At 28.6% G+C, this 27,654-nt stretch overlaps 2 protein-coding genes across 2 annotated transcripts; both read left to right on the plus strand.

The window, feature by feature from the left end:
- The first annotated feature begins 210 nt into the window (after positions 1-210).
- LOC107621237 (protein ZINC INDUCED FACILITATOR-LIKE 1) lies at positions 211-10,074 on the plus strand. Its single transcript, XM_088486061.1, has 17 exons — positions 211-525; positions 1,938-1,978; positions 2,821-2,881; positions 3,731-3,833; positions 3,943-4,045; positions 4,153-4,206; positions 4,843-4,905; positions 5,200-5,249; positions 5,357-5,432; positions 5,908-6,114; positions 6,233-6,320; positions 6,412-6,497; positions 7,285-7,392; positions 7,478-7,522; positions 7,879-7,967; positions 8,837-8,880; positions 9,723-10,074. The coding sequence occupies exons 1-17, from the start codon at positions 345-347 to the stop codon at positions 9,824-9,826; spliced, it is 1,503 nt and encodes a 500-aa protein (XP_088342187.1). The 5' UTR covers positions 211-344; the 3' UTR covers positions 9,827-10,074.
- A 3,555-nt stretch (positions 10,075-13,629) lies between these two features.
- Positions 13,630-27,105, plus strand: LOC110268503 (protein ZINC INDUCED FACILITATOR-LIKE 1). Its single transcript, XM_088486067.1, has 17 exons — positions 13,630-13,903; positions 14,542-14,582; positions 15,231-15,291; positions 15,550-15,652; positions 21,258-21,360; positions 21,463-21,516; positions 21,617-21,679; positions 22,247-22,296; positions 22,394-22,469; positions 22,577-22,756; positions 23,653-23,740; positions 23,827-23,912; positions 24,675-24,782; positions 25,666-25,710; positions 26,147-26,235; positions 26,655-26,698; positions 26,884-27,105. Exons 1-17 carry the CDS (start codon positions 13,735-13,737, stop codon positions 26,970-26,972), a joined length of 1,449 nt encoding a protein of 482 aa, XP_088342193.1. The 5' UTR covers positions 13,630-13,734; the 3' UTR covers positions 26,973-27,105.
- The last annotated feature ends 549 nt before the right edge of the window (positions 27,106-27,654 follow it).

The following is a 27,654-nucleotide window of genomic DNA, read 5'->3' on the forward strand; positions in this document are numbered from 1 at the left end:
AAATTTGAATTATAGGTTTGTTACCATATGTTAATTTAAATATAAGAATTAACAAAATAAATATTAATTTCAAATCAATTAATATTATAAATTATTGAGATAAAGCAAAAAAACTAGAATTATTATTCTAAGAATATATATATTATAAAAGGGTCGTTTTGAAAGTGATTTAATTAGCTTGCTCTTGTCTCTATATATATATGTCCATAGCCGTGTTAGATCATCTCTCCAATAATGTGAACAAAAAAAAAAAAGATGATCTCTCTCTGAGTCTATATTTGTTTTATGCGTGCGATCACAGAACAAAACATAATTTGTTGTTGTTTGTGTTGGATCTTGTTGAGATGGAAGAGCATCATAACGAGGATGATAGTAAGAGAGAGGGGCTACTATTGAAGAAAGAGAATAATTATAATTGTTATGATGAGAACTGCCCGGGTTGCAAAGTGGAAAGAGCGAAACAAATGAAGACAGACATGTCCATACGAAACCTCTTCAACATATGGTTGGTCGTCTTATGCAGCTGTAAGCCATTCATTCTTTTAGTGCATATCCAATGTTTTCGCTATTTTCTTCTCTTCTTTTTCGTTAGAGACTTAGATCGTCTTTGTTTTTAGATTTTGGGATTAAAATCCAAAAATTTAGATTTTGGTTGCCCACGGTATTTCTGTCGTGGATCGGAGTTCCATTTAAGGGTCTGCCGCTGGTCAAAATGGGTTGCTGCATGCACAAGGCGGAATTCGAATCCCCGATACTTACTTAAGTGGACGAGTGAGCTGACCATTCGACCAACCAAATTGGTTCAAAAATTTAGATTTAGTGTTATGTTTGATCATGAGAAATTAAAACTGTTTCAAAGGTTACTTAAAATAGTAATTTGCCACTAAACATAAGGTTTATGTTCTTTTTGAGATTGCGTCTAACTTATGTTGGCGTTGAGGTATCGTTTTTCAAATTTTTTGTAAAGAATAACTGATACCTACAAAAGATTTCGATACTTAAATTACCAATAGTTTTAACCAGATTTTTAGTATATTGGGTTGTGTATATATTTGAAGAGGATCAGTGTATTAATAATCACATTTCAAAGTAGTTCTACCTTTTTGGATGAATAACTATCTTTTTTATTATAAAAGTTTGTTGAAATTTATTTTTTAATAGATATAAAAATAGTAAAAAAATATTGAAGAGACAGTTACTTATTATTTTTTTTTTTAGTTGTCCACGATATGAGACAGTTACTTATTTAAATAAGTAAAACTGGATCTTCTTATTATGTTCAATCTCTTAAGAAGCGGATAAGTAGAGAAGACTATCATTAATAGATATTTATCTTTAATGGGTCTGACTTTATTTTAGATCAGAATATAAAAAAATAAAAAAAAATTTAAAATAAAAATAAAAACTTTAATAATATTTATTTTTAAATATATTTTTATTTAATTTTTAATTTTTAAATTTATTTTTTAAATTTTAAATTTATTTTTTAATTTTTATATTTATATTAAATTAAATATAATATTAAAATATAACTCAATTTAATATATTTTATATCAATACAATAACGAAGATTTAATTTAATTTATCTCTTAATTTTTTTAACTTTTATTTTTTAATTTAAATCTCTCTTTTAAATGTAGCCATACCGAATTAGACATTTGTTGTTAGCTGCTCCAATGCTAAATGCACGGTGACTGAACCAAAAAAAAAAAAAAAAAAGAATTTGATAAAACATACTTGATTAGTTTTTTTTTTTTTATTATTATTAATATATATTATGTGTACTGCATACATGGTGATTATAAAATTATTGGTTCACATAGCAATACCATTACTTATTTATTTTATTTTTTTAAACTGATAAAAATATTAAAAAATTAAATTTTTTATTGTCTGATTCTGATGTATAATCTCTGTATTTTTCTGTGTTTTTGCAGCGCTGCCTATATCATCTCTCTTTCCTTACCTTTATTTCATGGTAAGTCTAAGTGAATTTTTTTTTTCTTTAGGGCTGATTAGGATTTTTAATGTTCTGCTTTTAAAATTTTGTTTAAAAATTTGAAAATACATTACTATTTTTATTATTTTTATTTTATTTTTATTACAAAAATTATTCGATTACTTAATTAAATTTATGTTAATTGTAAAAAAAATAAAATATAATAATATATATAATTTTATTTTTTTAATTTAAATTATGATATTTATTTACATTTTATTATTATATATTATTCACATAAATTTTTTTAATATTAATTTTAATAAAATATCTGACCAATCCAATATGAATTTAATTGGCTCGAATAAATTCGGATATACTGATAAAAAATTTTAAATCCGAACCAATCCAACCATGAACACCCGTACATCGCATAGTTTTCGACATTATTTATATGTCTTCAAGTTTGATTTGAATTTCTGCTTTGTAAATCTCAGATTGAACTTTCATTTATATAATTAATAATAATTCTGGCTAGAAGGTTCACGTTCTATCACTATTTGTCTGGACATCAATTCCGAAATTAACGGGCCAATAGTATAGTTGTTATTTTGATGATTACTTATTTGTCCTAATAAGACTAATATTTTTTTTATTAATTAATTATATTATCAATTCAATAAATTAATTCACTGTTTCAACTTTCAACATAGTATCTCATTGAAAAAAATTCATTTTTGAAAGATGAATATATAGAAATTTCCCTCCTCCTTTTCTCACTTGTTCAAATAAAAAAAAAAATACTTATTTTGAGAAGACAGTAATTATTACTATTAAAAATAAAAAAATTAAAATTAAAAAATATATTTTTCTTGTTGTAGGTAAGTGATTTTCATATTGCCAAAAGAGAGGAAGACATAAGTGGCTATGCTGGTTATGTAGGTAAGAATAATAAGATTTAGGTTTAATTATTCTGCTTGTTTCTATAGTTTTGCGAAATTTTTAATTAGGTTTCTATACTTTTTTTTTTTTTTAATTGAGTCCTTGCACCAAATTTTTTTTTTTAATTAGGTCCCTATACTTTTTTCTCTTTTTATTTAGGTTCCTGTACCAATTCTTTTTTTTTTTAGTTAGGTCCTTATAAAATTAAGCCAATTACTACTAAGAGGGACTTAATTGAAAAAAAAATTAGTATAGAGACCCAATTAAAAAGAAAAAAAGTATGAGGACCTAATTAAAAATTTTACGAAACTATAGGGACTAACAGAGTAATTAAACCTAAGATTTATTTTAGTATTACTTACATTATTCTTGAATATCTAAGCTCCAATTAATAGTGTGAGGTAGCGTTTGTTTTGAGGTATTGAGACAGAGACTGAGAGACTGAAATTCAGTATCATGTTTGTTGGCTCAGAGACTGGTACTAAAATTTCTGTCTCTGTCCCTAAAATTTTAGTATTTTAGTACCTCAAAAAAGAGAGGACACAGAGGACTGGAATTTTTAGAGACAGAGACTGAAACTTTAATAACATTTTATACCTAAAATACTCTCATTTCAATTAATTAATTTCAATTTTATCTTTTGTAAAAATTAAATTAGAGTTTCATTCTTGTTTTAATTTCTGTCTTCCACTTTGCACCAAACAGAATACTGAGATTTATTTCTGTTTCTATCTCTTAATCTCTATCTCTTAGTCTCAATTTTTCTGTCTCTATTTCTTCACCAAATACTACCTTAAATGTTGTATTTCTAATAAGTTATATATAAAATAAAAAATAATTGTTGTGTAGGATCTGCATTCATGTTTGGAAGAGCGTTGACATCTATATTGTGGGGAATAATTGCTGATCGCTTTGGTAGAAAACCTGTTATAATTATAGGGATTATTGCAGTGTAAGAATCTTTCAATTAATTTACATATTTCATTATATTTTATTATTTTTATCTTCAAAATTTTATTAAAAGAAATTATTATGCTTATGAATCAATTACTTAATTTCAGTATAATTTTCAACACACTATTTGGGCTTAGCACAAGCTTTTGGATGGCAGTTACCACAAGATTTTTTCTGGGAAGTTTGAATGGTTTGCTTGGACCAATGAAGGTACCAAAAAAAAAATTATATAGGCCATGTATATTATATTGTGTAAAATATATTTATAAATATTTTTTATTTCTCTTCTAACACGTTGTATTTGAATTAATTAACAGGCTTATAGTTCTGAAATATTTCGAGAAGAAAACCAAGCCTTAGGACTCTCAACCGTAAGCTTCTAATTAATCGGACTAAATTTTCGTAGTGGTATCAAAATTCACAATTTTTAGTATTTTAGTTTTTTATATTTAAAATTTATTATATTAGTCTCTAAAATTTAATTTCAGGCACCATATTAGTCTTTAAATTTTTTTCGACCTTAAATGAATGAACGGAATGATGAATTAGTTCTGACTTGTCACGCTAGACACATGGTTAAATGACGTCTTTTTATTTTAGCTTTTAAATAAAGTAAAAAAGATGTCGTTTTAGAGAATAAAGGAAGATTCGATGATTTGCACATCATATAAATTATTATTCTTTTTTCATTCTTGCTGTATTTAACTATTAAACGAAATGACATTGTTTAGCTTTGTATCCAGCGTAGTAAGTTAAAACTAACTCAACATTTATTTTGTTGATTCAGTACTAAAAAGAATTTAGAGACCAATATGATACTTAGAACTAGATTTCAAAGACTAGTATAATTAATTTTAAATTTAAAAGAATAAAATAATAAAAATCGTGAATATGAGAAATCACTTTGGAGATTTAGTGGCATTCTCTTGAAGGGATGAGAATAGAAAATTAAAGCAGGATATATATGTATGAATGAATGATGATTGAAGGGTTGATCTGATTTTCAGTTTAGTGCAGCTTGGGGCATAGGTTTAGTCATTGGACCAGCATTGGGAGGCTACCTTGCTCAGGTACATTTTCTTCTCTTTCCATCTCAAATCATTTGAAAAAAAAAAAAAAAAACTTTTCAGGAATTGCCTTAAATTTCTTTAATTTTCACATGACCATAACTTGTTTTTTATGGACATGAGTTATTAACATTTGATCTAAATGACCAAATGTAAGTAAAGGGAAAGTTATTTTAATCCTAAAAATTAATTAACCACATTTAATTTCAAATTTAAGAAACACAGTTCTTTAATTTTTTTTTTAACTTATTCTATATGTTATGTATATATATCTAAACAATTTAATTTGTATTGCAGCCAGTAGTGAAATACCCCAATGTATTTCCAAAAAACTCAATTTGGGATAAGTAAGTGAATTTTTCCTCACTGCTCTTTAATTACTTTTATATAATATGATTTAGAAATTCATTTTCTTTTAACTTCCTTTTTCACATTGTTTCTGTTCCTATTGCAGGTTCCCATACTTCTTGCCCTCATTGATAATATCAATTTTTTCCTTTGTGGTATTAATTCTCTGCATCTGGCTTCCGGTAATTCTATGAGGACTCAACTTTTTACCATTAAGATCAAATACTTTTTTATCCTATTTTTTCGCCAGTGTATACTTAATTATGTATTAATCATGGAGTAAATTATTAAAATAGTATCTGAAAGTTCACAATGCTTAAAAAAATAATTCAAAAAGATATTAATGGTAAATTTTTAAAAAATTTAAAAATATGACCAAAAAAATTAGATATTAAATATATATTCTAAAAAAAATTTTAAAAAATTATATTTTTACAAATATTAGAAAAAATAATATATTTTTATCCTTAAAGGTTTTTTTGTCACTTATAAAAAAATATAATATTTAATATTTTTTTATCGTATTTTCAAATCATTCAAGAACTATTTTGTCGATAATATTTTTCAATATCTTTTTCTAAGCATTTGAATCTTTTGAATATCGAATTAGTAGTTAATTCTTAAACAGAACTCAACTTTTTGCATCACTGCATGCAGGAAACACTACACAACCATCCTCGGATCCATCGAGACGAGTCTGCCGCCGGTGGCCACGACGATGATTCTTTAGAAACCGGCGGCACCGGGTCTGATGATAAAGACAAAACAATCCAAAAGGATGAAAACCTCTTTTTGAATTGGCCTTTAATGTCATCAATAATTGTTTATTGTGTGTTCTCCCTCCATGATATGGCTTACCAAGAGGTATATCTACATATGATTCTTAGATTATAATTTTATAAGTTAAAAAATAATTATATTAAAAAAAGTTTCTACAAAACTAATAATTACACTACACATTTCTTGATGCTGTGGTTGTTAGGTTTTTTCATTATGGGCTGTAAGTCCTAGAAGATTGGGGGGTTTGAACTTTACAACAGACAATGTTGGTGATGTTCTTTCAGTAACAGGTTACATATTTGGGACCAACATGTTTCCTGAACAAATTTGATTTGATATCATATAGTCATATATTTATAAACAATGTTTATGTTTATTCAGGTACTGGTCTTATAATATATCAGCTTTTTCTATACCCAAAATTGGAAAAAGCTTTTGGGCCTATTGGGCTTGCTCGCATTGCTGGGGTAACCTCTCACTATTTTATGGCTATTTATGTTTTTGTTGAAAAAAAAGTTTTTGTTGAATAAATAAAATACTATTTTCGTTTCAACGTTTTGGTTAAATTTTAATTTAATTTTTAATATTTTAAATATTTTATTTTAGTCTAAATAAGTTTTAAATAGATTCAATGTTGTCTCATTTTTAAATATGATATGAATAATTAATAGAGTTAATTTTGTGAATGTTAACAATATTTTTAGTTAAGGTCATATCTTTTTACTTTCACGTATTAGTAAAACATAACTAAAAGCATTTCTTTTCAAAAACCTCAAATTTTAGCAATAAATTATCACTGTTCTAAAATTAAAAAAATTATTTATATTGGTGATCGTTAGAGGATTGATTTTACTTAGGTAATGTTATTACATTTTCAATATATTAATTATTCATATCAACTTTAATAATGGGACAATATTAAATTCGCTTAAAAATTTTTTCAACTAAAATAGAACGTTTGAAATGTTAAAAATTAAATTAAAATTTAATTAAAATATTAAGAATTAAAATAATACTTTACCTTTGTTGTATTTGTAGTGACTACTTGTTAAGTATTCGATTATTCTTACTTGTTGGATATTTGTGAATATTTTTTGACTAATTTATAATAAACAAATTATTTAAAATAAAAGACATATAGTTTTTTTTTTTGTATTATTTTTTGTATTTCATTGTTTTAATTTGTCGTTTAATTTATTAATATTATTAGCATGTAATAATATTGGCATGATTATATTATTTATTTATTTGTAGGTAGTATCCATACCTCTGTTACAGAGTTACCCCTTCATAGCAATGTTGTCAGGATTCACACTCTACCTTCTCATAAATATTGCTTCTGTCTCTAAAAACCTTCTGCAGGTAACTGCTTCTCTTATTAATTTATTTACCAACTCAATATTGCTCTTATTATTTTTCTTTTAATTTTTTATTTATGAACTTTCAGGTGTCCATTATAACTGGTATGTTCCTGCTTCAAAATAGAGCAGTGGTAAGTTCTTGGCTTCAATACATGAGAAAAACTTAAAATAGCTACTGACAATTACCTCAAAAGATAACGAGGCCCTTAACAAAAAAATCTCCAATCCGATTTCTGACAATTACTTCGAAAGGACAACGAGTTCTCTGTACCAAAAAAAATCAATGTTGTTTTTTTTGCACAGGAGCTAATCAGTCCCAAAAAAATATATTAAGAGCCGAATTTAGTGTTTTTTTCTTAGGGGTTTCGTTGTCCTTTCAAGATAATTGTCAGAAACTGGATGAGATATTCACTCATAATTTAATTTGACTTTATTTCCTTCCAATTTATTTGATCTTTAATTTATGTTGATTTAAAAAAAAAATTAGGAACAACATCAAAGAGGGGCAGCTAATGGCATTGCCATGACTGCTATGTCAATTTTCAAAACAATTGGTCCAGCTGGAGGAGGGGCAATGTGAGTTTTTTATTTTATTTTATTTTTTATTTTGCGTTCTATAAATGATTGGGGCGCTTTTTTAAAAAATGTAAATTAATTTTGTTTGATGTTCTACTTGAAATTAGATTCGTTCTACAAAATCATTGAAAAGAAATTCGAATTCAATTTCTAAAGATACAGTTTTCAGTTCACTTGGGATAGTTTTGTCGAACGAATCTAAGTTTTTATGGATATTGAATTAATATACGTTGTTTTTATGGTTAGAAATTGTTAGTTCTCATATGAAATTATAGTTTATCTATTGATGAAACATGTTAAAAAATAGTGAATTGACAAATATACCTTCTTCAAAAAATAGATGAAGCAATGTAAAACAAAGTGTTTCTTACGTTTGAACATAATTCTGTTTTGGTCTTTAAGATTTAAATTTTAAAGTGTCCAATTTAAATTCAAAAAAGTTTTATTTAGTTTCAATGTAATTCTATCGTGAGGTCAAAGTTAAATAATTAATGGAATATCCTACATAATAGCAGTATAAGAACAAGGTCGATAATCTGGAGAACAAGAACAAGAATGATATATAAATGTATTAATGCATCTACGGTTGATTTTGTGCCTCTGGAATTTGTACTTGTTCTTCAGATTATCGACCTTAGTTTGTTCTTTTACTGCTGTCATGTAAGACATTCTGTTAATTATTTAACTTTGACCTCACGGTAAGACTATATTAAAGTTAAATGAAATTTTTTTAAATTTAAATAGGACACTTTAAATTTTAAAGACAAAAACAAAATTACACCCAAATCATAAAAGACTAATTTATTACTTTACTCTCAATTAATTAATGTTTCAGTTTTTCTAATTTTCTTATTTTGATATTGGTGCAGATTAGCTTGGTCACAGAAAAGGATGGATGCTTCTTTTCTACCAGGTATGATGTTCTTCTACTCAACTCAACTAAATTAATTTTTGAGCTCATAATAAGAGTAAAATTTATTGCATCGAAATTTGTAATTCATATTCAAGATCTAACTCGATTTAAAAACAGTAATATAAAATTTATACAATTTGATTTTAGCAAGTGTACTAAATTTGAGATATAATTATTTATATTATTTTATTTCATCAGTTTAAATTTTCAGGAGAACTAATATTATTATATGGTATCAGGAATAATACAAAAGATCGGAAGAATTTTAAGTGTACCAAAAATACCGGTGTTCCAGTTGTTTTAATCGTTGATCTGAATTATAAAAAATATATATAATATATATTAATTAAAATCAACAGTTAAAACAACTGAAATACCAGTATTTCCGGTATACTTAAAATTTTTCCTAAAAGATATAAAATAACAACTGCTATTTGAGTAATTAGATAGATGAAAGAATAAATAAATAAGATGTAAAATAATATAAGAAAATAGCTAAAGGGTAACAATACAATATATATATATATATATATATATATATATATATATATATATGTGTGTTATAGTTAATGTCATCTAATATTTTAGATTATATTCTATAATGTTTGGAATTCTTTAGTTTTCTTAAATTATATATATATAAAAAAAATCATAATTGAAGCACTCTTGATTATAGTCAAAATCCAACTCTTTGAATTTGAAATTCAGATACAGCACAAGAATTTGATTAAAAAAAAAAAATTCAAATTATAATAACATAAGTACATATGTTTTAATAACTAAAAGGATTTGATTAAAGACATAACTCAAGTTGGTTTAATTTGTTTGACATGTAATTGCAGGAGTTCATATGTTGTTCTTTATCCTGAATATTGTTATGGGACTTGGAGTGCTTTTACTATTTACACCATTCCTCACCATAAGGAAGAACATACCCACAAGTTAATTAATTATGCTATCTTATCAATTTTAATTAATTAATGCCTTATTTGAATTCTATTATTGGTCATTCATGGTGACTGGGAGATACTACTAACAAAGCGTTAGTAATTCTAGTCATATGATTATTTTAAGGAGTTAAACATTGATTAAGAAATCTTAAGTTTTATGTATATTATTACATTATTACATGTTACATGTTTTAATTTCTTATTCTTATTATCTAATAATTATATTACCCAATCTTTTTTCGTATTGATGGAGTCTAATAAATTATTGTTAAATCTACAGTTATTATAATCTTAAAAATAAATTTAAAATTTAAGAAAAATTATGATGGATAAAATTAAAATTATTCTTAAACATTGAGAATATATATCTTTAAATTTTATTTTTAATTATTTTTTAAAATTTATCGGTAATGATAATATCATAAAAATTTGTTAGATGCAATATTTTATATTTTTTTGTAGGGTTAACCACCAAAAACGCTCCTGAATTATTCAAACGCTGACAAAAATGTACCCAAATTTTACTATCGACAAAAATGTTTTCAAATAATTTAAAATCACAACAAAAATACCCAACAGTAAATATATATTTTTAAAAAATACCTTAGAGATTGAATTTTGATACAATTTTTTGCAAGAATAATTATAAAATTGAGTTATCATTATCCTTAAAATTTGGTGATTTTTTGTTAAGTATATATTTTTCTTATAATTTTTTTGTTAACAACCAATAATACTTTTAAAAAATTACAAAAAAATATATACTTAACAAAAAATCACCAAATTTTAAGAAAAAAAATATCTCATTTGTTTAATAATGCTTGCAAAAAGTTGCATCAAAATTCAATCTCTAATGTAATTTTTGAGAAATACATATTTAATGTTAGTTTTTTTTGCAAAATTATCTAACATTAAATATGTATTTCTCAAAAAATCATTAGACATTGAATTTTGATGTGATTTTTAGCAAGCATAATTAAAAAACTGAAATATTATTATCCTTAAAATTTGGTGATTTTTTGTTAAGTATATAATTTTTTTGTAATTTTTTTGTTAACAACCAATAATACTTTTAAAAAATCACAAAAAAATACATACTCAGCAAAAAATTATCAAATTTTAAGAATAATAATATCTCATTTTTCTAATCATGCTTACAAAAATTTGTATCAAAATTCAATCTCTAAGATAATTTTTGAAAATACATACTTACTGTTGGGTATTTTTATTGCATTTTTAAATTATTTAAAGGTATATTTGTCGATAGTAAAATTTGGGTGCATTTTTGTCCGCGTCTGAATAATTCGGGGGCGTTTTTGGTAGTTAATCATTTTTTGTATATATCATTATTTTGACTAATAATTACTCTTAAACCATTTAAAATGCAAATAAAAATATTAATTAAGGACAACATTAATGCTTACCATAAAAGAAGCCTAACATGACAAAAATCTTCTTACTGTGCTGCCAATTTTGAAGCCATGAATAGAATGTAAGGTGGCATGAGTTTTATGGTTTAGGGGTAAAAACGTAATAATAAGATGAGAAACAGAACACGAAAATAATGAATCAATAATGTAATGTAAAGAGGACCACGTGCTCTAAACTCTTAAAGTCTAAATTATTAAAGAATAATTAAAAAAAATAGAAAGAAAAACCTTATTAGGAGCAATGAGGTTACTGTGAAAGGATGGTCTCAAAGATGTGTCACTGAGTCAGCAACAAGGATTAACGTGTGAGACTGTGAGATACCATTCAAGTAGTCTTTCATTGGTAGCTTCGTTTCTTAAACAAACTTGGTTCTTTAAACATTTGGTCATTAAAAATTTAGATTTAATTTTTAAATTTGTGTCTTATCTTAAAATAGTTTCTTAAATTTAATTCACCTTAAATTTTGATTCATAACTCATTAGTTTTTAAATTTATTTTTATTAATGAAGTCTTTATTTGTCATTTTTGTCTAATTTTTGTATTAAGACCTATTTGAACTCTAATGTCACTATTTAGCATGTTTTATTAATTTAATGACTAATTTTGACTAAAATTTTATGGTGGTTCCTGAGATTTATATATTTTTTTTTATCATTTTAGTCTTTTTAGTTTAAATTATATTGATCTTTGAGATTTAGCTTTAAATGCGATATTAGTCCTTAGATCTTTTTTAATACTGAGTAAGCAAATAAAATATTGTACTAGCTCCAACTTATCATCCTAGACACAGGGCTAAACGATGTCGTTTTATTTTGCTGCTTAAAGAAAACAAAAACGAGAAGACGAAAAAGAGTTTATATGATATACAAACTATTTTATCTTTTCTTATTCTTTAAAATGATTTTTTTTATTTAAGTGCCAAAATAAAACGATATCATTTAGTCATGTGTCTAACCTGACAAATCAAAATTAGCTTCGTATTTCATTTGTTGGCTTAACTCTAGAAAAAATTCGGAGACCAATATACTGCCTGAAGTTAGATTTTGAAGACCAATATAATATATTTTAAATTTAAAAAATTAAAATAATAAAAATTATAAATTTAAGAGATCATTTCAAATATTTAATTGACTAATTTTTGTGTATATAATATTTTTTTTATATATAAATTTAGCTACTTTAAATGACCATTGAGACTTCCTTACATTTGTTTAAGCTAAGTCAACATGTTGTTAACCAAGATAGACATTTTACAAATTCAAATTCTCTACATTACTAGAAAGAGAACAAGAGACCATTCCCACTGTTAGTTAATATATATGTTGAAAATAATATTTTTAAATATAAAAAATTTGTTAGTATATTTTTGTTTGTTTGTTAAATTGTTTAGTTGACTAATTTGTTAGGATTAGTTAATATATAATTTGTTATTTTTTTTGTTTTCACACTTTTTGTACAGCTATATAAACTATATAGTATAGTGTGAAGTTCTTATGATATATAATTTAATTAGAATAAAAAAATTCATCATCACAACACTCTTCTCTCCTGATTTCTTTTCAATCATTTTTTTTTCATTTTCTTCTTCATTCTACTGTAGTTATTTCAATTCTTTTTCACTTTCTCCATTTATTGTTAATTTGTTGCTTAAGATTGATACTATTTTACACCCACCAAATAAGGTTATTTACCTCAAAATTTTGACCATACCTATATTTATGTGGTTACTCTCAACTCAACCTTGTAATTTTCCACACAATTTCAAATGAATTTATTTAAGTAAATTAAAAATTTCTAAGAGAGTTTCTCTCGAGTCAACAATTAGTTTTTAAAAGGAAACAACAATGGTACTCCATTATTATTAACGAAAAATTGACATATGTCAGAAATATTTTTGTCATGTCACAAATGTGTGACGTGGATACAATCATACAGCTGCCACTTCCGTTATTACGAAGGCAAATAATTTGGTAACCATGTTTGAATAAAAGTTTTACTTGGTCAAATATACCAAAATTCACACATCAAATTCCATAGTTTATTTTATTATTTTGTCTTTTCTAATAATTTTATCAAAATTTTAATTATGTTTTTATAATTAAATACCTATATTTAATAATAATTGTCAAATAAATCTTTGTTATAACTATTTTATTAAAATACAAAATATTTATTATTATATTTGGTCTAAATAAAATTATGGAACATTTTAGAAATAAATATTGTAAAATTATTGTATTTTTCAAAAACATAGCAACTAAAAAAAATAATTAAATTTTTTTATTTAATATAAAAATATACTTATAAATATTTAAATTATATAAATCTAATAAAAAATCTAAAGAGATAAATAAATAATAGACCTTACTTAAGAATTATTAAGAGTAGAGTAGTTGCATGATTGGTGCTATAAAAATCTGAGAGCAAGGTGAGTCCACAGCTGACAGCACTGTTACTCTTGAAATCTTCATCAATGGAAGATGGGAATAATAATAACATTAGAGAAGCATTATTATTGGTGAAGAAAGAAGAAGTGTATTATGAGAATTGCCCTGGTTGCAAGGTTGATAAAGCCAAACACCTCACAAATGGAATCTCAATTCGGAATCTTCTTTATATATGGCTTGCAGTCTTATGTGGAAGTAAGCTTTCTAATCATTTCTCTTCTCATATATCATCGTCACTTTCTTCAATTCTTTCTTCTTTCTCTGCCTTAATCCGAGAAAAGGACAAATAGGTACCTAACATTTTGTCCCGCGGACATTTTTGTCATTGATCATTAAAAAATACTTTTAAATCCTTGACATTCACAAAACTTGGATGGATCAGTCCCTCCGTCCAAATGCTTCCGTCAGGGACTGATCCGTCCAAATGTCTCCGTCAGGGACTGATCCGTTCAAGTTTTGTGAATGTCAATAACTTAAAAGTATTTTTCAATGGTCATGGATAAAAATGTCTGCAGAACAAAAGGTCAGAGACCTAGTTGTCATTTTCTCCCTTAATTCTTTTCTGTTTTATCATAAAATTAACTGTACTTGAGTTTTTATTTAATTTCAAATATATGTTATCTTTAATTTCATTCTAATAATTTAAACGAATTTTTTTTTGAAAGATTTAATTTTTTGATGCAGTTATTTAAAAAAATTGAATATGATTAGACGACGAAAAAAAAATTTCAAATTGATTTAATATTTTTTTTGAGTTTTTCTTTTTTTTTTACATGGATATTTTTTTCTGAGTTTATGATGTGTTTAATTAATTTTTCTTCTATTTGTTGCAGCGCTGCCTGTATGTTCTCTCTTTCCATTTGTTTATTTCATGGTGAGTTGAATTTATTTTTTTATTTTCTACTTTTTGGAAAAAAAGTTGAATTTTGTGTACCTCCAAAAACATGTGAAGCATGCTCTGATTTAATAATAATGAAGTAGTGTTGTTCTTATCTTTTTTTTTGGAGGTCCCCTTTATAATGAACAAAGAATTACTTACCAAGGCCCAAAAAAAAAAAATCATGAATGTATGTCTATCTCGATTTTAATTAGAAAATGATTAATATATCTTAAAATGAGAATTATTAGGAGTTCATTTATTATTTAACTTTTTTTGTTAAGATTATGCAACCTTTTGTAAAAAAAGATAGAAAATTTGAATTAAATATTTACTCAACTTTTAAGTTTTTTATCATAAAATTTTTTATATACTAAATTAATTTCCTTCCAAATTTTAATAAATAGGTAAAAATATATAAATAATTTTATGTGTCACATTAGTACATTACTTTTTCCTTATTTTTACAGGCCGCAATGCTAATCATTTGTGTTTTTTTTTATTATGATTACATCAAAGTTTTTTGTTTTTATATGACACCTTACCCTCCGATGAAATATTGCATAAATTAATTAACGGATATTAATAATTAAATCGTACAATAACAATTTCTACGCATTACTAATAAATATTTAATAATTTTAGGTAAAAGATTTTCATATTGCAGAAAGAGAGGAAGATATCAGTTCCTATGCTGGTTATGTAGGTACGATTGTCCTAATTAACTTACTTATACTATTATTATTATTATATAAGTCGATTCTAATATGCTTATGTTTATAATAATTTTGATAATTATGCAAGTATTACTTTAATTTTAATAATATTTTTTAAAATATTATCATTACTATAGTCACTATAGTATAAGATATACTAGCATGATATATATATACTATCTTTTTAATTATGTTTAATTTAATTTGTTTATTAGATCCTGATATATATATATAAAAAAATGTTGTAGGATCTTCATTCATGCTGGGGAGAGCTCTAACATCTATATTATGGGGAATGGTATCTGATCGTTATGGTAGAAAACCCGTTATTATTTTTGGTGTTATTACTGTGTAAGTATATATAATTATTACATTTTACATCTGTCTTCATTCAAATTATTATAAATTATTCTTAGACCAAAATACATATGTTTGTGCGTTCGGCCTCTGCGTCGGCGTGTTGGCGAAGGGCCACCTGCAAGGATACTCCGATGTTAAATTTAGAGTTTGTATGAATAGGCTGCCAATTAAAGTTAGGGTGACGTATCTCTAAAAGTGATAGATCATTCCCTATTTATACTCTGTGTTCGAGTAGATTTCTTGTGATCAGATCCACCTGCATAAAAGTTTCTGTTAGTTGTCCAAATTTTTCGTAGAATGAGAGGTGATGCACGGGTCGTCTCTTGATCTGGGTCAGTGGACTTGTCGATTGGTGACTTGCGACTGAACCCGAATCATTAATGAAGGCCAGAATAACATATATTTAAGAATAATCATTAATTGGACGAATGCTGGGACAAATCTGTTGACAGGGCCGGGTCTGTTGAAACCGGGTCGGGGGAGAAGGTGCAAGCAGGTGCTGACCCGACCAGGCCAAGACGCATCAGCTGCGCTTCCCCTGCTGGAGGGTGGAGATGCTGCGCAGACCCAGGGACGAGGTACACGGCAAGTGGAGGACTTCCGTGACGTGATCCGCGACTGCCAGGACAACGCGTGCAGATCAACACCAAGGCAGCCAAGTTCAGGCTCGGTTCAGGGTAGAGATGGTGATGTTCAGATTGTGAATGGTGATGGATACGGCGTCAGTGACCGTCGCCGAGAGTTGAACCGTGGAAGCCATGAGGCCGCGAGCAACGTTGAAGGTTCTCAGTGACTCCTAGACACGATGAGGGATGGGGCGGTGACTAGGAAGGCGATGCAAATTGCAAGTGGCGATCCCGAGGGTTTGGTGGCTGAGGAAATCGTGATAAATCCGGGTGAGAGGGTTATTGGAAGGATTGGAGGGTCTGAGAAGGATGATAACAACCATGTAGATGCGCACGATGCTGGGGAGGCCAGTGATGATGGGAATGAGGGGGATATTGATGGGGAATCCGAATCTGATGGGGAGCTCAAGGCTATGAATATTCCTCAAAACAGAGAAGGGGATATCGTAGAAGAAGTAGATGCTGAGACTGTAAATGGAGGCCCTGTAACGAAGTTGAATAAGAGGAAGCAAGTACAAGATGGCAATGTTTATGGGAATATACAAATAAAAGAATTCATCGAGGATAAAAATGAGGAAACGGGTGAGAACCAGTATGCGATACTAGAGGAGCAGTTGTTAGAAAATAAGAAGACTTGGGAAATAGCAGTAGAGTCTGATGCAGTGTTGCTTGACGAAGAGGAGGACATCATGGCCATCCTCCAAGCCCAAAATGAAGAAATTGCCCAGAGAAGAAGGCTGGCGAAACAAAAGGCGAAAGTAAGAAGAAGCAGACCCAAAAACAATAAAAAGGTGTGTAATAATCCTACTAAATGATCTTTAGTTCATGGAATATTAGGGGGTTGAGGGGAGATGGGAAGATGAGAATGATTAAAGATCTGAGGAAAAAATTTAAGATTCACATGTTAGGATTGATAGAGACTAAAAGGCAAGTAATTACAAAGTTTGATGTGGCAAATATGTGGGGGTGTGATAATGTTGGATGGGAATATGTTGAGTCTGACGGTGCATCGGGTGGGTTGCTATTGTTATGGGATGAAATGATTTTTGAAATGAGTAATAGTCACAAAGGGGAGAGATGGTTATGTGTGGAAGGAAAGATAAGGACGAATAATTTCAACTGTGCTTTCGTATTGGTTTATGGGGCTTATACTAGGGATGAAAAACTTGCTGTGTGGGAGGAATTGAGATATATTTCCGGGTTATGTCAGGTCCCTTGTTGTTTTATGGGTGATTTTAATGAAATTGTACAAGTAGAGGAGAGAAAAGATGCTATTAGCTTACCAGCGTCTGCTGAAGAATTTAGAAATTGGGTTCAAAAAATGCACCTGGTGGACCTACCGCTTAATGACCGTAAATTTACGTGGTTCAGAGGTCGCTCATGTAGTCGGATTGACAGAGTGCTGGTGGATCTAGAATGGGTTGAACAGTTTCCTGAGATCCGTCTAAGAGGAGGGCCTAGAGGATTGTCAGATCACTGTCCACTGATAGTTGAGGATACAAGATTGAGGTACGGTCCTAGACCATTACGAAGTTTGGACTCGTGGTTTACACATGAAGGCTTCCTCAGAATGGTTAAGGAGGAATGGAGAGGCTTAGGAGAGATGCATTTTACTGATAAACTGAAGGCTTTAACGGGTCCTCTGGGGAGATGGCACAGAGACAACTTTGGTGACATGGATAGGAAAATCATGAGGTTTGAGGAAGAGATTAAGTATATGATGGAACAGTGGAAGCTAGAAGAAAGGCGCTAGTGACTTGCTGTGAGAAGTGGTATGCCAGAAAGAAATTGCATTGGAAACAGATGTCACGTTCACGACTTGCGAAGGACATGGACAGAAACACCAGGTATTTCCATAATATAGCCTCAACAAGGAGAAGGAATAACAGGCTGGATGGTTTGGTGATAAATGGGAGAATGGTAAGAAACCAGGCTAGAATAAAAATTGCTATTCGATAGTTTTACAAGAATTTATATCATCAAGAAAAGTCACCTACAGTGGGTTTTAGGGATAGTCTGGTGGAGGTGATAAATGGCGAGGATGATGCAGCTCTGGAGGTACTGCCGTCGGTTGAGGAGATTAGAGAGGCGGTATGGGATTGTGAATCAACTAGGGCACCTGGAAGTGACGGTTACAACATGAACTTCATCAAGAAGTGCTGGGACGAGATTGGGGCTGAGTTCACGGCAGCTGTATTGGGTTTCTTTCAAACATCTAAGCTACCAACGGATGCTAACATCACTTGGGTTGCCTTGGCACCAAAATTCATTGGAGCGAAGGAGATAAAGGATCTTCGACCAATTAGTATGGTTGGCTGTGTGTATAAAGTGATTTCGAAGGTTCTGGTCAGGAGAATGAGATCAATCATGCCAGATCTGGTTGGAGAAACTCAGAGTGTTTTTGTTAAAGGGCGGAAAATACATGATGGGGCGCTTATTTCCTGTGAAACAGTACATTGGCTTAAGAGGATGAAAAAGGAAGCGGCAATAATCAAGCTTGATTTTCAAAAGGCATATAATATGGTCAAGTGGAGTTTTGTGGACATTGTGTTGCAGAAGATGGGATTTGGGCGAAGATGGAGAGAGTGGGTTATGGAGTGTATCACCACAACCTCTATGTCGGTGTTAGTAAACGGCTCACCAACGAAGCCGTTCAAGATGGAAAGAGGACTGAGACAAGGTGACCCGCTATCTCCATTCTTATTTGTGCTTATAGTTGATGTATTACATAGGATGATTGGAGAGGCAGTTAGGAACGGAAGGATAGCTCCACTGTTTGTTGGGCGAGACAATATAGAACTATCACATCTCCAGTTTGCTGATGATACGGTGCTATTATGCCCGCCAGATGAGGAGACTATTACGAATTATAAGAGACTTCTACGATGTTTTGAGGTTATGTCGGGGCTGAGTATCAATTTTGATAAATCCAGCTTGATCCCCATCAATTGTGACCAACAGTGGGCTCGGAGTACGTGTAGCCTATTGGGATGCAAGGCGGCGACTCTCCCGATCAGATACCTTGGAATCCCCTTAGGAGCCAATTCGAGGCTGGTTAAAACCTGGAAGCCAATCTTAGACAAAGTGGAGGAAAAGCTTAGCTTGTGGAAGTCTAAGATACTCAACAAAGCGGGAAAGTTGGTCCTCATAAAAGCAGTACTAAGTAGCCTGCCAGTATACTACTTAAGCTTATACAAGATGCCTAAAGCGGTTGCAGAAAAGTTGATCTCCCTACAGAGAAGGTTCTTATGGAGCAAGGAAGACGGTAGGAACAGGATGGCGTTGGTTAAGTGGGACATAGTCCAGGCCCCAAAGAAACTAGGGGGGTTAGGAGTTGGCAATGCTATGGTTAGGAATACTGCTCTTCTTTTTAAGTGGTGGTGGAGATTCTCAAAAGAGGAGTGCTCTCTGTGGAAGAAGGTGGTCTGCTCGTGTAACAATCTCTCTCCTAATAAGCTTTTATCTACCCAGACTTTACCCACTAAAGGGGGCCCATGGAAGGACATATGCCAGCTACAGGTTAAGGAGCAACATATCAGAGATAAGATGATAACTGGCTTAACTATGGAGATTGGTGATGGCAGAAAAACTCACTTTTGGGAAGACGTCTGGCTCAGTTGTGGAGTTCTTAAGGATAGGTTTCCAAGGCTCTTCTCGGTTTCAGCTCAAAAAGGATCAACCATAGGGATTTGTGGGTTTTGAGATGGACTTGAGTGGATTTGGAACTTCCAATGGAGGCATGAGTTATTCCAGTGGGAGTTGAAAATGGTGAACCAATTACATGATACCCTGAGACCGGTTAAACTGTCCATAGGAAAAGAGGATAGAGTTGTATAGAAATTTGACAGACAAGGTATTTTTTCTACTAACTCATTTGTGCAGGTGTTGCAGGCGGAAACACTCCCGGATGACATAACAAGCTATAGCTTCACCAAGACTATTTGGAAAGGTTTAGTCCCTCCAAGAGTTGAGCTGTTTGCTTGGTTTGTTTTGATAGGCAGAGTGAACACTAAGGAAAGATTGTCTCGACTCGGTATTCTTAATCAAGATGAGAATATGTGTGTATTATGCTCCAAGGAAGTTGAATATGTCCACCACTTGTTCCTGGGATGCGAATTCTCTTGGCAGGTGTGGTGTGCTTGGTTATCCGATTTCGGCCAATCGTGGTCAATGCCAGGTTCTCTGAAGGAACATTTTCTAAGCTGGACAGGTGCTACTAGTAGAAAAGAGGTGAGAAAAAAGTGGTTCGTAAGCTTCTTCGCAATTGTATGGAATATCTGGTTAGAAAGGAATCGGAGGTTGTTTCAGAATAAAGCTAAATGTGTTGGAGACATCATCAACTTGTCACTACTAAACTACAGAGAGTGGAGGTGTGAAGATCCCTTTGGTTGTTGATGGCAATGCCGGAGATAACACTGGGATAGCTTGTTTTTAATTTTATGTAGAGTCTATAATTTGTGTCGTTGTCTGTGTGTTCCGCTCCACGTTTGTGTTGAGCTTCTTTGTTTCAAAAAAAAAAAACATATATTAAGAATACCAATACTATATAAATTCTAGAAATCACTCACTCATTTAAATGGCATTATATTAATATTTATAATCAAAATTCGTCATAAACCATATAATTAAATGTGATATTATTCTATTACAAAAAATGTGATTATTCAGCAATGAAAATTTTATTTATTTTTTAAGTTAATTACTTCTATTAGAAAAATATGTGAAACATATATATAAATACATGGTGGCCATCTTTTGTGTTTACAGAATATTTTCATTAAAAAAATTTCTAAATTAACTTTTTATTCTTTCTTCACCTTAAATTAAATGTTTAATTTATATATTTGGTGTACTCTAATTATTACTAAATAGTGGTGTTATTAATTAGTGCAAAGAAAGTTAAATATCTTTAAATAAATCAAATGACTTTTACTATTAAACAAATAACAATATAATAATGTTGCATGCAGTGTGATATTCAACACATTATTTGGCCTCAGCACAAATCTTTGGATGGCTATTAGCATGAGATTTCTACTTGGAAGTTTAAATGGTTTGCTTGGACCAATAAAAGTACCATTTTTTTTCTTATTACTCATCAATATTATTATATTCATTATTGTTTTATATATTCAAAGCTCAATTATTATTAGAAATTAAATCACATATGAACAGGCTTATGCTACTGAGATTTGCAGAGAAGAACACCAAGCTATTGGACTCTCAACCGTACGTATCACTAATAAAACATGATTTTTAGAAGTTGGTATATCCATCATCATCATCATAGTAATAATTATTAATTAGTTTAAGTTTGATATAATTTCAGGTTGTTGCAGCTTGGGGAGTAGGTTTAGTCGTTGGACCAGCATTGGGAGGTTATCTTGCTCAGGTAATTATTATATAATTATTTTATTTATTTATTTATTTGAACATATTTTTGTGTACATATATTATCGGTAGATTGTGACGATAATAGCGACGGTTGGATAATCATTTTAAAATAAAATGCTGTTAAATTTTTAACGACGGTTTTATAAATCGCTAGAATAATCACGGCAAAAAGCAGAGTTATTTGTAACATTATTATTTACTTACCTACATATATGTTATTTGACAAAAAAAATGACTTTTGTCTTTGCATATTTATTAAAAAGAACAATTTTAATTAAGATTAATTATTTCGACAGATTGCGACGATAATAGTAACAGTTGGATAATTGCTTTAAAATAAATAAAGTATTATTTTTAGCAACGATTTTTTAAAATCGCTAGAATAACCACTGTAAATTAGACTTATTTGTAACATTATTATTTACTTCTGTACATATATGTTATTTGAAAAAAAAGTCCCTTTTGTCCTTGCATATTTATTAAAAAGAACAACTTTAATTAAGATTAATTATTCTATGCCACATTATTATGCGTTCCTAATATTTTGAAAATTTATGTATTACAGCCAGTAGAGAAATACCCAAATATATTTCCAAAGAATTCCTTTTGGGATAGGTAAGTGGATTTTTTTTGTTTTTTGTTTCTTTTAGGTTTTTTTTATTTAATTATAAACTTGAATAATTTAATATGTTGCTAATAACTTGTGTTGTAGGTTTCCATATTTCTTGCCCTGCTTCATAATATCAGTTTTTGCATTTGTGGTAGCAATTGCATGCATTTGGCTTCCGGTATGTATGTATATTAATTAACTTGTGCCATATTTTGTTCGTTAAATTAGTCACAAATAATATTATAAAATATTGAATTGAAGTAGTGCATGCAATGATCACTATAGGAGACACTTCACAACCACAAAGATAACAATAAATCCATTGATAAAGCTGAAGCTTTAGAAGCTGGAAGTAATAATGATGATGAAGCTGAAGAAGAAAAAAGTATCTTCCAAAATTGGCCCTTAATGTCCTCTGTCATTGTCTACTGTGTTTTCTCACTTCATGACATTGCTTATCAAGAGGTAATTATTATTATTATTGTTGTTGTTATTGTTGCTAACTCTTTAGAGGTAATTATATTATGAGTAATACTAAAAAATCAATACTATAGCAGTTAATTTTAGTCGATGTTATAACAGATTTTCAAATAAGTCTAATATGAAATCCATTAAAAATGAATTTTTGTTTTGTTTGAATGTCGAATATTTCTTGTAATTTAGCTTCAGATGTATTTATTTTAAAGAATTTCGAATATTTTTGTGTGTTGAAGGTTGACCACAATGTTACTATGTAAATTGTAATGTTCACTTCCAAAATCTCTTATATTTAGGGTGTTCATGGATCGGATCTGATCCGCATATCCACGGTATTTATCCGAATTCAATCCGAAAATTGAGGATATGGATCCGATCCGCAAGGCTTTCAGATCGAATCGGATCAGATCCGCACACTAATCGGATCGGATTGCGGATTTCGTGTTGGTATCCGCATATCTGATCCGCATATCCACGTATCCGCAAAATAAAGAAATAAATAAGTAAATATTCTTTTTATATTTTATTTCAACTAATAATGATCATATATATTGTATTATTTTAATTTATTATTTAAGAAAAGTATGTTTAATATTATTTTAAGAGTAAATATATTTAAAAGAATAGAAAAAATGAATTTTATTGATATGTTTTTAATAAAAATAAGCTTTTAAAAATATTTTTTTTGTGCTTTACGGATATATCCGATATCCGATCCGATCCGCAAATGTGTGGATCGGATCCAACCTTAAAAACTGCGGATATTGGATTCAATCTGATTCGATGATTTTAGTGCGGATCGAATCGAAATTTTGGCTATATCCGATCCGATCCTATCTGCGTTCACCCCTACTTATATTATATAACAAATTTCTTGTTATTAGGTATTCTCATTATGGGCTGTTAGTCCTCGAAGGTTGGGTGGTTTGAATTTTACAACTGATAATGTTGGTACTGTTCTTGCAATTTCAGGTACATCTTTTCACATATGCATAGATAGCTCTTATGCATATATAATTTACTTATTAATTACCCACTTAATTATTATTATTATTCAGGTATTGCTATTATAATATACCAGCTAACCCTATACCCAATGGTGCAAAAAACCTGTGGGCCCGTTACTCTTGCTCGTCTCACAGCGGTTAGCTTTCTTTTAATCAAATCTTGCGATTATTATTATTGGCCAAAAATTTTTGGACTAACAATTTTAAATCGTATTAATTTATGTGTGTAAATTTTGATAAATATAAATATAATTTATATATTTTTTATGTGTAAAATTTTTGTAAGTATAAATATAAATTATTACTCATCAAGTACTGTAAAAAATGATAATAATTGTTGACTATGTAATATTACTCTTATCCGATTTATTAGTATTTTTTTATTTTTTATTTTTATAAAATTAATAATATTTTATTTAACCTAATATGGGTGTATATGTTTACAAATTACAACTAATATCTCTCTATCTCATTTTCTTTTTCCTTTTCTCTTCTGCTGGTATTTGACACACTAAGGAATAATTAGTTGAATGAATCTTTCAAATTTTATACATGAATCAAATTAGTTTTTATCCTATTTTATATTTATATTGTTTGCCCATGTAAATATGTTGAATAGCATCTGCGAACGATTAATCTCACATTGGAAAAAAAAAAAAAAAAACAAGAAATATTAAAGAGTTTATAAGATTATAAGAAATTCATTATTATTTCAATACCTTAAAATTCTAAATTGAATATGGTATCTTCTTATTTTATTATCTCTAACCAATTCAATTTATAAAAATATAAAATATTTAATTTGACTCATGCATAAAATTTAAATGACCAAATTAAACATTTATTCAATAAATAATATAATGTTCAAATAATATATACTTGTAATTTATATTATGCAGGTGTTAAGTATACCATTGTTGCAAAGTTATCCTTTCATGAGAATGTTATCAGGCTTCACACTCTACGCAGTTATAAGTTCTGCTTCCATTCTTAAAAGTCTTGCAACTGTAAGTGAAAAACAACAACAAATTCTTATATATTTTTAGGCAATATATAATTAAGAGTAAATAATCAAGTTGGGTTGGTCTAGTAGTTAGTTTATTAGTCCGCTTTGTGCATGCAATAACATATTGGCCAACTATAAACTCTTAAATAAAGCTCTGATCTACGACGAATTAGTCCTTCTCCTTTCGAGTTAGGAGATACCTTGGGAAACCAAAATAATTAAGACTAAATATTCCGGTCCTAACCAGTGACCTTCCATAATTCGAAAAATCTTTAATCGGTTCTTAATTGTTTAATTAATTGGTCTAGTTGATCTCCAGCGGGTAATGCTAGGTAGACAAAAAAAAAAAAACAGCCAGAACTTGCCTTATTTAGCATTAATTAATTATCGCAACAATTAATGGATGCTAAATAAGGCAAGTTATGACTGTTTTTGACTGATTTTCTTTGGTTACCAAATATTTTCGATATAGCAATTATTTGAATGGTTAGAAATCGGATAGGATTTTTGAATTGTGAAAAAAGTGTTTTGTTTTTCGAATAAATTATCAAAGATAAAAAAAGACATTTACCCTATAATTAATTACGTGGTAAAAGATTATATGTACACAATTACTCATATTTCTTTAGCGTTTTTTTTTTTTTTACCAAAGATAGGAGACTCGAACCCGCAACCTCTTAATTGAATATGAAGAGACTATGTCATTTGAGATATTACTCATTGGCTATTTCTTTAGCATTTCGAAGTTATATAAATAATAGTGTTTATTCGTATAGAATATGCATTAAATATATTTTTAGGAAATTATATATAATAATTTTACAAAAGATCTAGGATAGTTTAACATCCCTATTTTCTAATTGAGTTTGTTTTGTTGGAGATAGGAAACAATTGCAACCGGTTTGTTCATTCTGCAAAATAGAGCAGTGGTAAGTTAGCATTTCATTATTAACATTCTTTTTTTCTGGTAATGTGGAGATTATTAGTTTTATATGAGTATCTTTAATTTGGAATGCCAATTAAAAGATCAGAGACAGTAATCAAATAGTTTGTTTGGAATTTAAATTAAAAATAAAATTTTTTCATTTCTAAATTCAATGGACTTCCATTCAAAAAAATTTTTTTTTCTGTCTTTTTCTTTTGTTTATATATATGTCAAATGTTTAATTTACTTCTAAACTTATAAAGTTAAATAAAGATTTGAATCAATTTGGTAAATTCCAGATAAAATAACTAATCATAAATCAAATAAAAAATTATATTTTTATTTTAATTAATTTGATTTGATTTACATAAAATAATTTTCAATTTTTTTATTAATTTCAAATACCATCCTTGTGAGATTGTGGTAATATTTGTGATCAGGAACAACATCAAAGAGGGGCAGCAAATGGCATTGCCATGACTGCTATGTCTGCATTCAAAACAATTGGCCCAGCTGCAGGTGGTGCATTGTGAGTATCCCTTTCACTCGAAATTTTTTTCGTCGGATATTATTCGTCATTAATTTTGTCACTAATAGTGACGACTTCTGTCGCTAATTTAAGAAAATTCGTTGAAAAATCTGTCGCTAATGTAAAAAATTCTAATAGTAATTCCTTTTGTTTGGAATGTGTTTATATTGTAACTAATGTCGTCGGATATTATTCGTCATTAATTCGTCACTAACAAGAATATCTATCACTAATTTAAAAAAGTTTGTCGAAAAAATCCGTCGCTAATACAAAATATTCTAATAGTAATTTCTTTTGTTTTTTTAGTGTGTTTGTATTGTAACCAGGCCAATTGGAGTTTACAAATGTTTCATTAGTGAAATATTTTGGATCATGGAATTTCATAATTATTTTCTTATTTTATTCTTTTTATCATGTAGGTTAACTTGGTCTCAGAAGCGACTAGATGCCTCTTTTCTCCCTGGTATAATAATAATAATAATAATAATAATAATAATAATAATAATAATAATAATAATAATATAATGTGTTTGAAGTTCTTTTTGTTTGACATATTAATAAATAAAAGATAAATAATTTATCTGTAATTTAAATGTGTGGTTCATTTATGCTAACAAATCTTTTATTCATTTTTTTTTTAAATAATAGGGACGCATATGGTATTCTTTATCCTTAATGTTGTTGAAGGAGTTGGGGTGCTGCTCATGTTTAAACCATTCTTGAGTGTAAAGAAGTAAACTTAATTTGTGCAAGCAATGGGATTAGAATTAACACTTGCATTTATTTTGAGTTCTTCATAGATATAGATTATTATTATTATTATTATTATTATTATTATTATTATTATTATTATTATTATTATTATTATTATTGATGGTGTCATTATTATTAGCTAAGAAAACATAATGAAGAAATGTTTAATTTTTGTATGATTTTGGCTTAGATATCTTTATCTAATTTTATTGAGACTTCAGTTACCGAGTTCTCAATTAGAGTGAATTAGTATTGAAATTTGAAAAGCATATAATCAAATTTAGGAATTTAGGTAATGTTTTAATATAATTTTCTTTGAATTTTAAATAAAGAAAATTTTAAATTTTTATGTTTTATGTTTTAAAAAATTAAGATATATTTAATTTTCAATAATTTAAATATTATGAGAATGATTAAAAAATAAACTCAGATTTTCAATCATTACTCATAGAATTATTACGGATGCAAAAATTAAAATGAAAAATGCTACATGATTAACAAAATTTATCATTTTAAATCAATATTTGGCTAACAAATATATTTTTATATCTAATATTAAAAAAATTACCGTATTAAGTGTTAACTAAATCCTAAATTTTAAACTATAAATTCTAATAATATAAAAATAAAATATTAGTCTAAAATATTGAGTAATATAAATAAAAA

The sequence above is a fragment of the Arachis ipaensis genome, chromosome B10 (assembly GCF_059453495.1).
Source record: "Arachis ipaensis isolate K30076 ecotype BB chromosome B10, ASM5945349v1, whole genome shotgun sequence".
Classification (NCBI taxonomy): domain Eukaryota; kingdom Viridiplantae; phylum Streptophyta; class Magnoliopsida; order Fabales; family Fabaceae; genus Arachis; species Arachis ipaensis.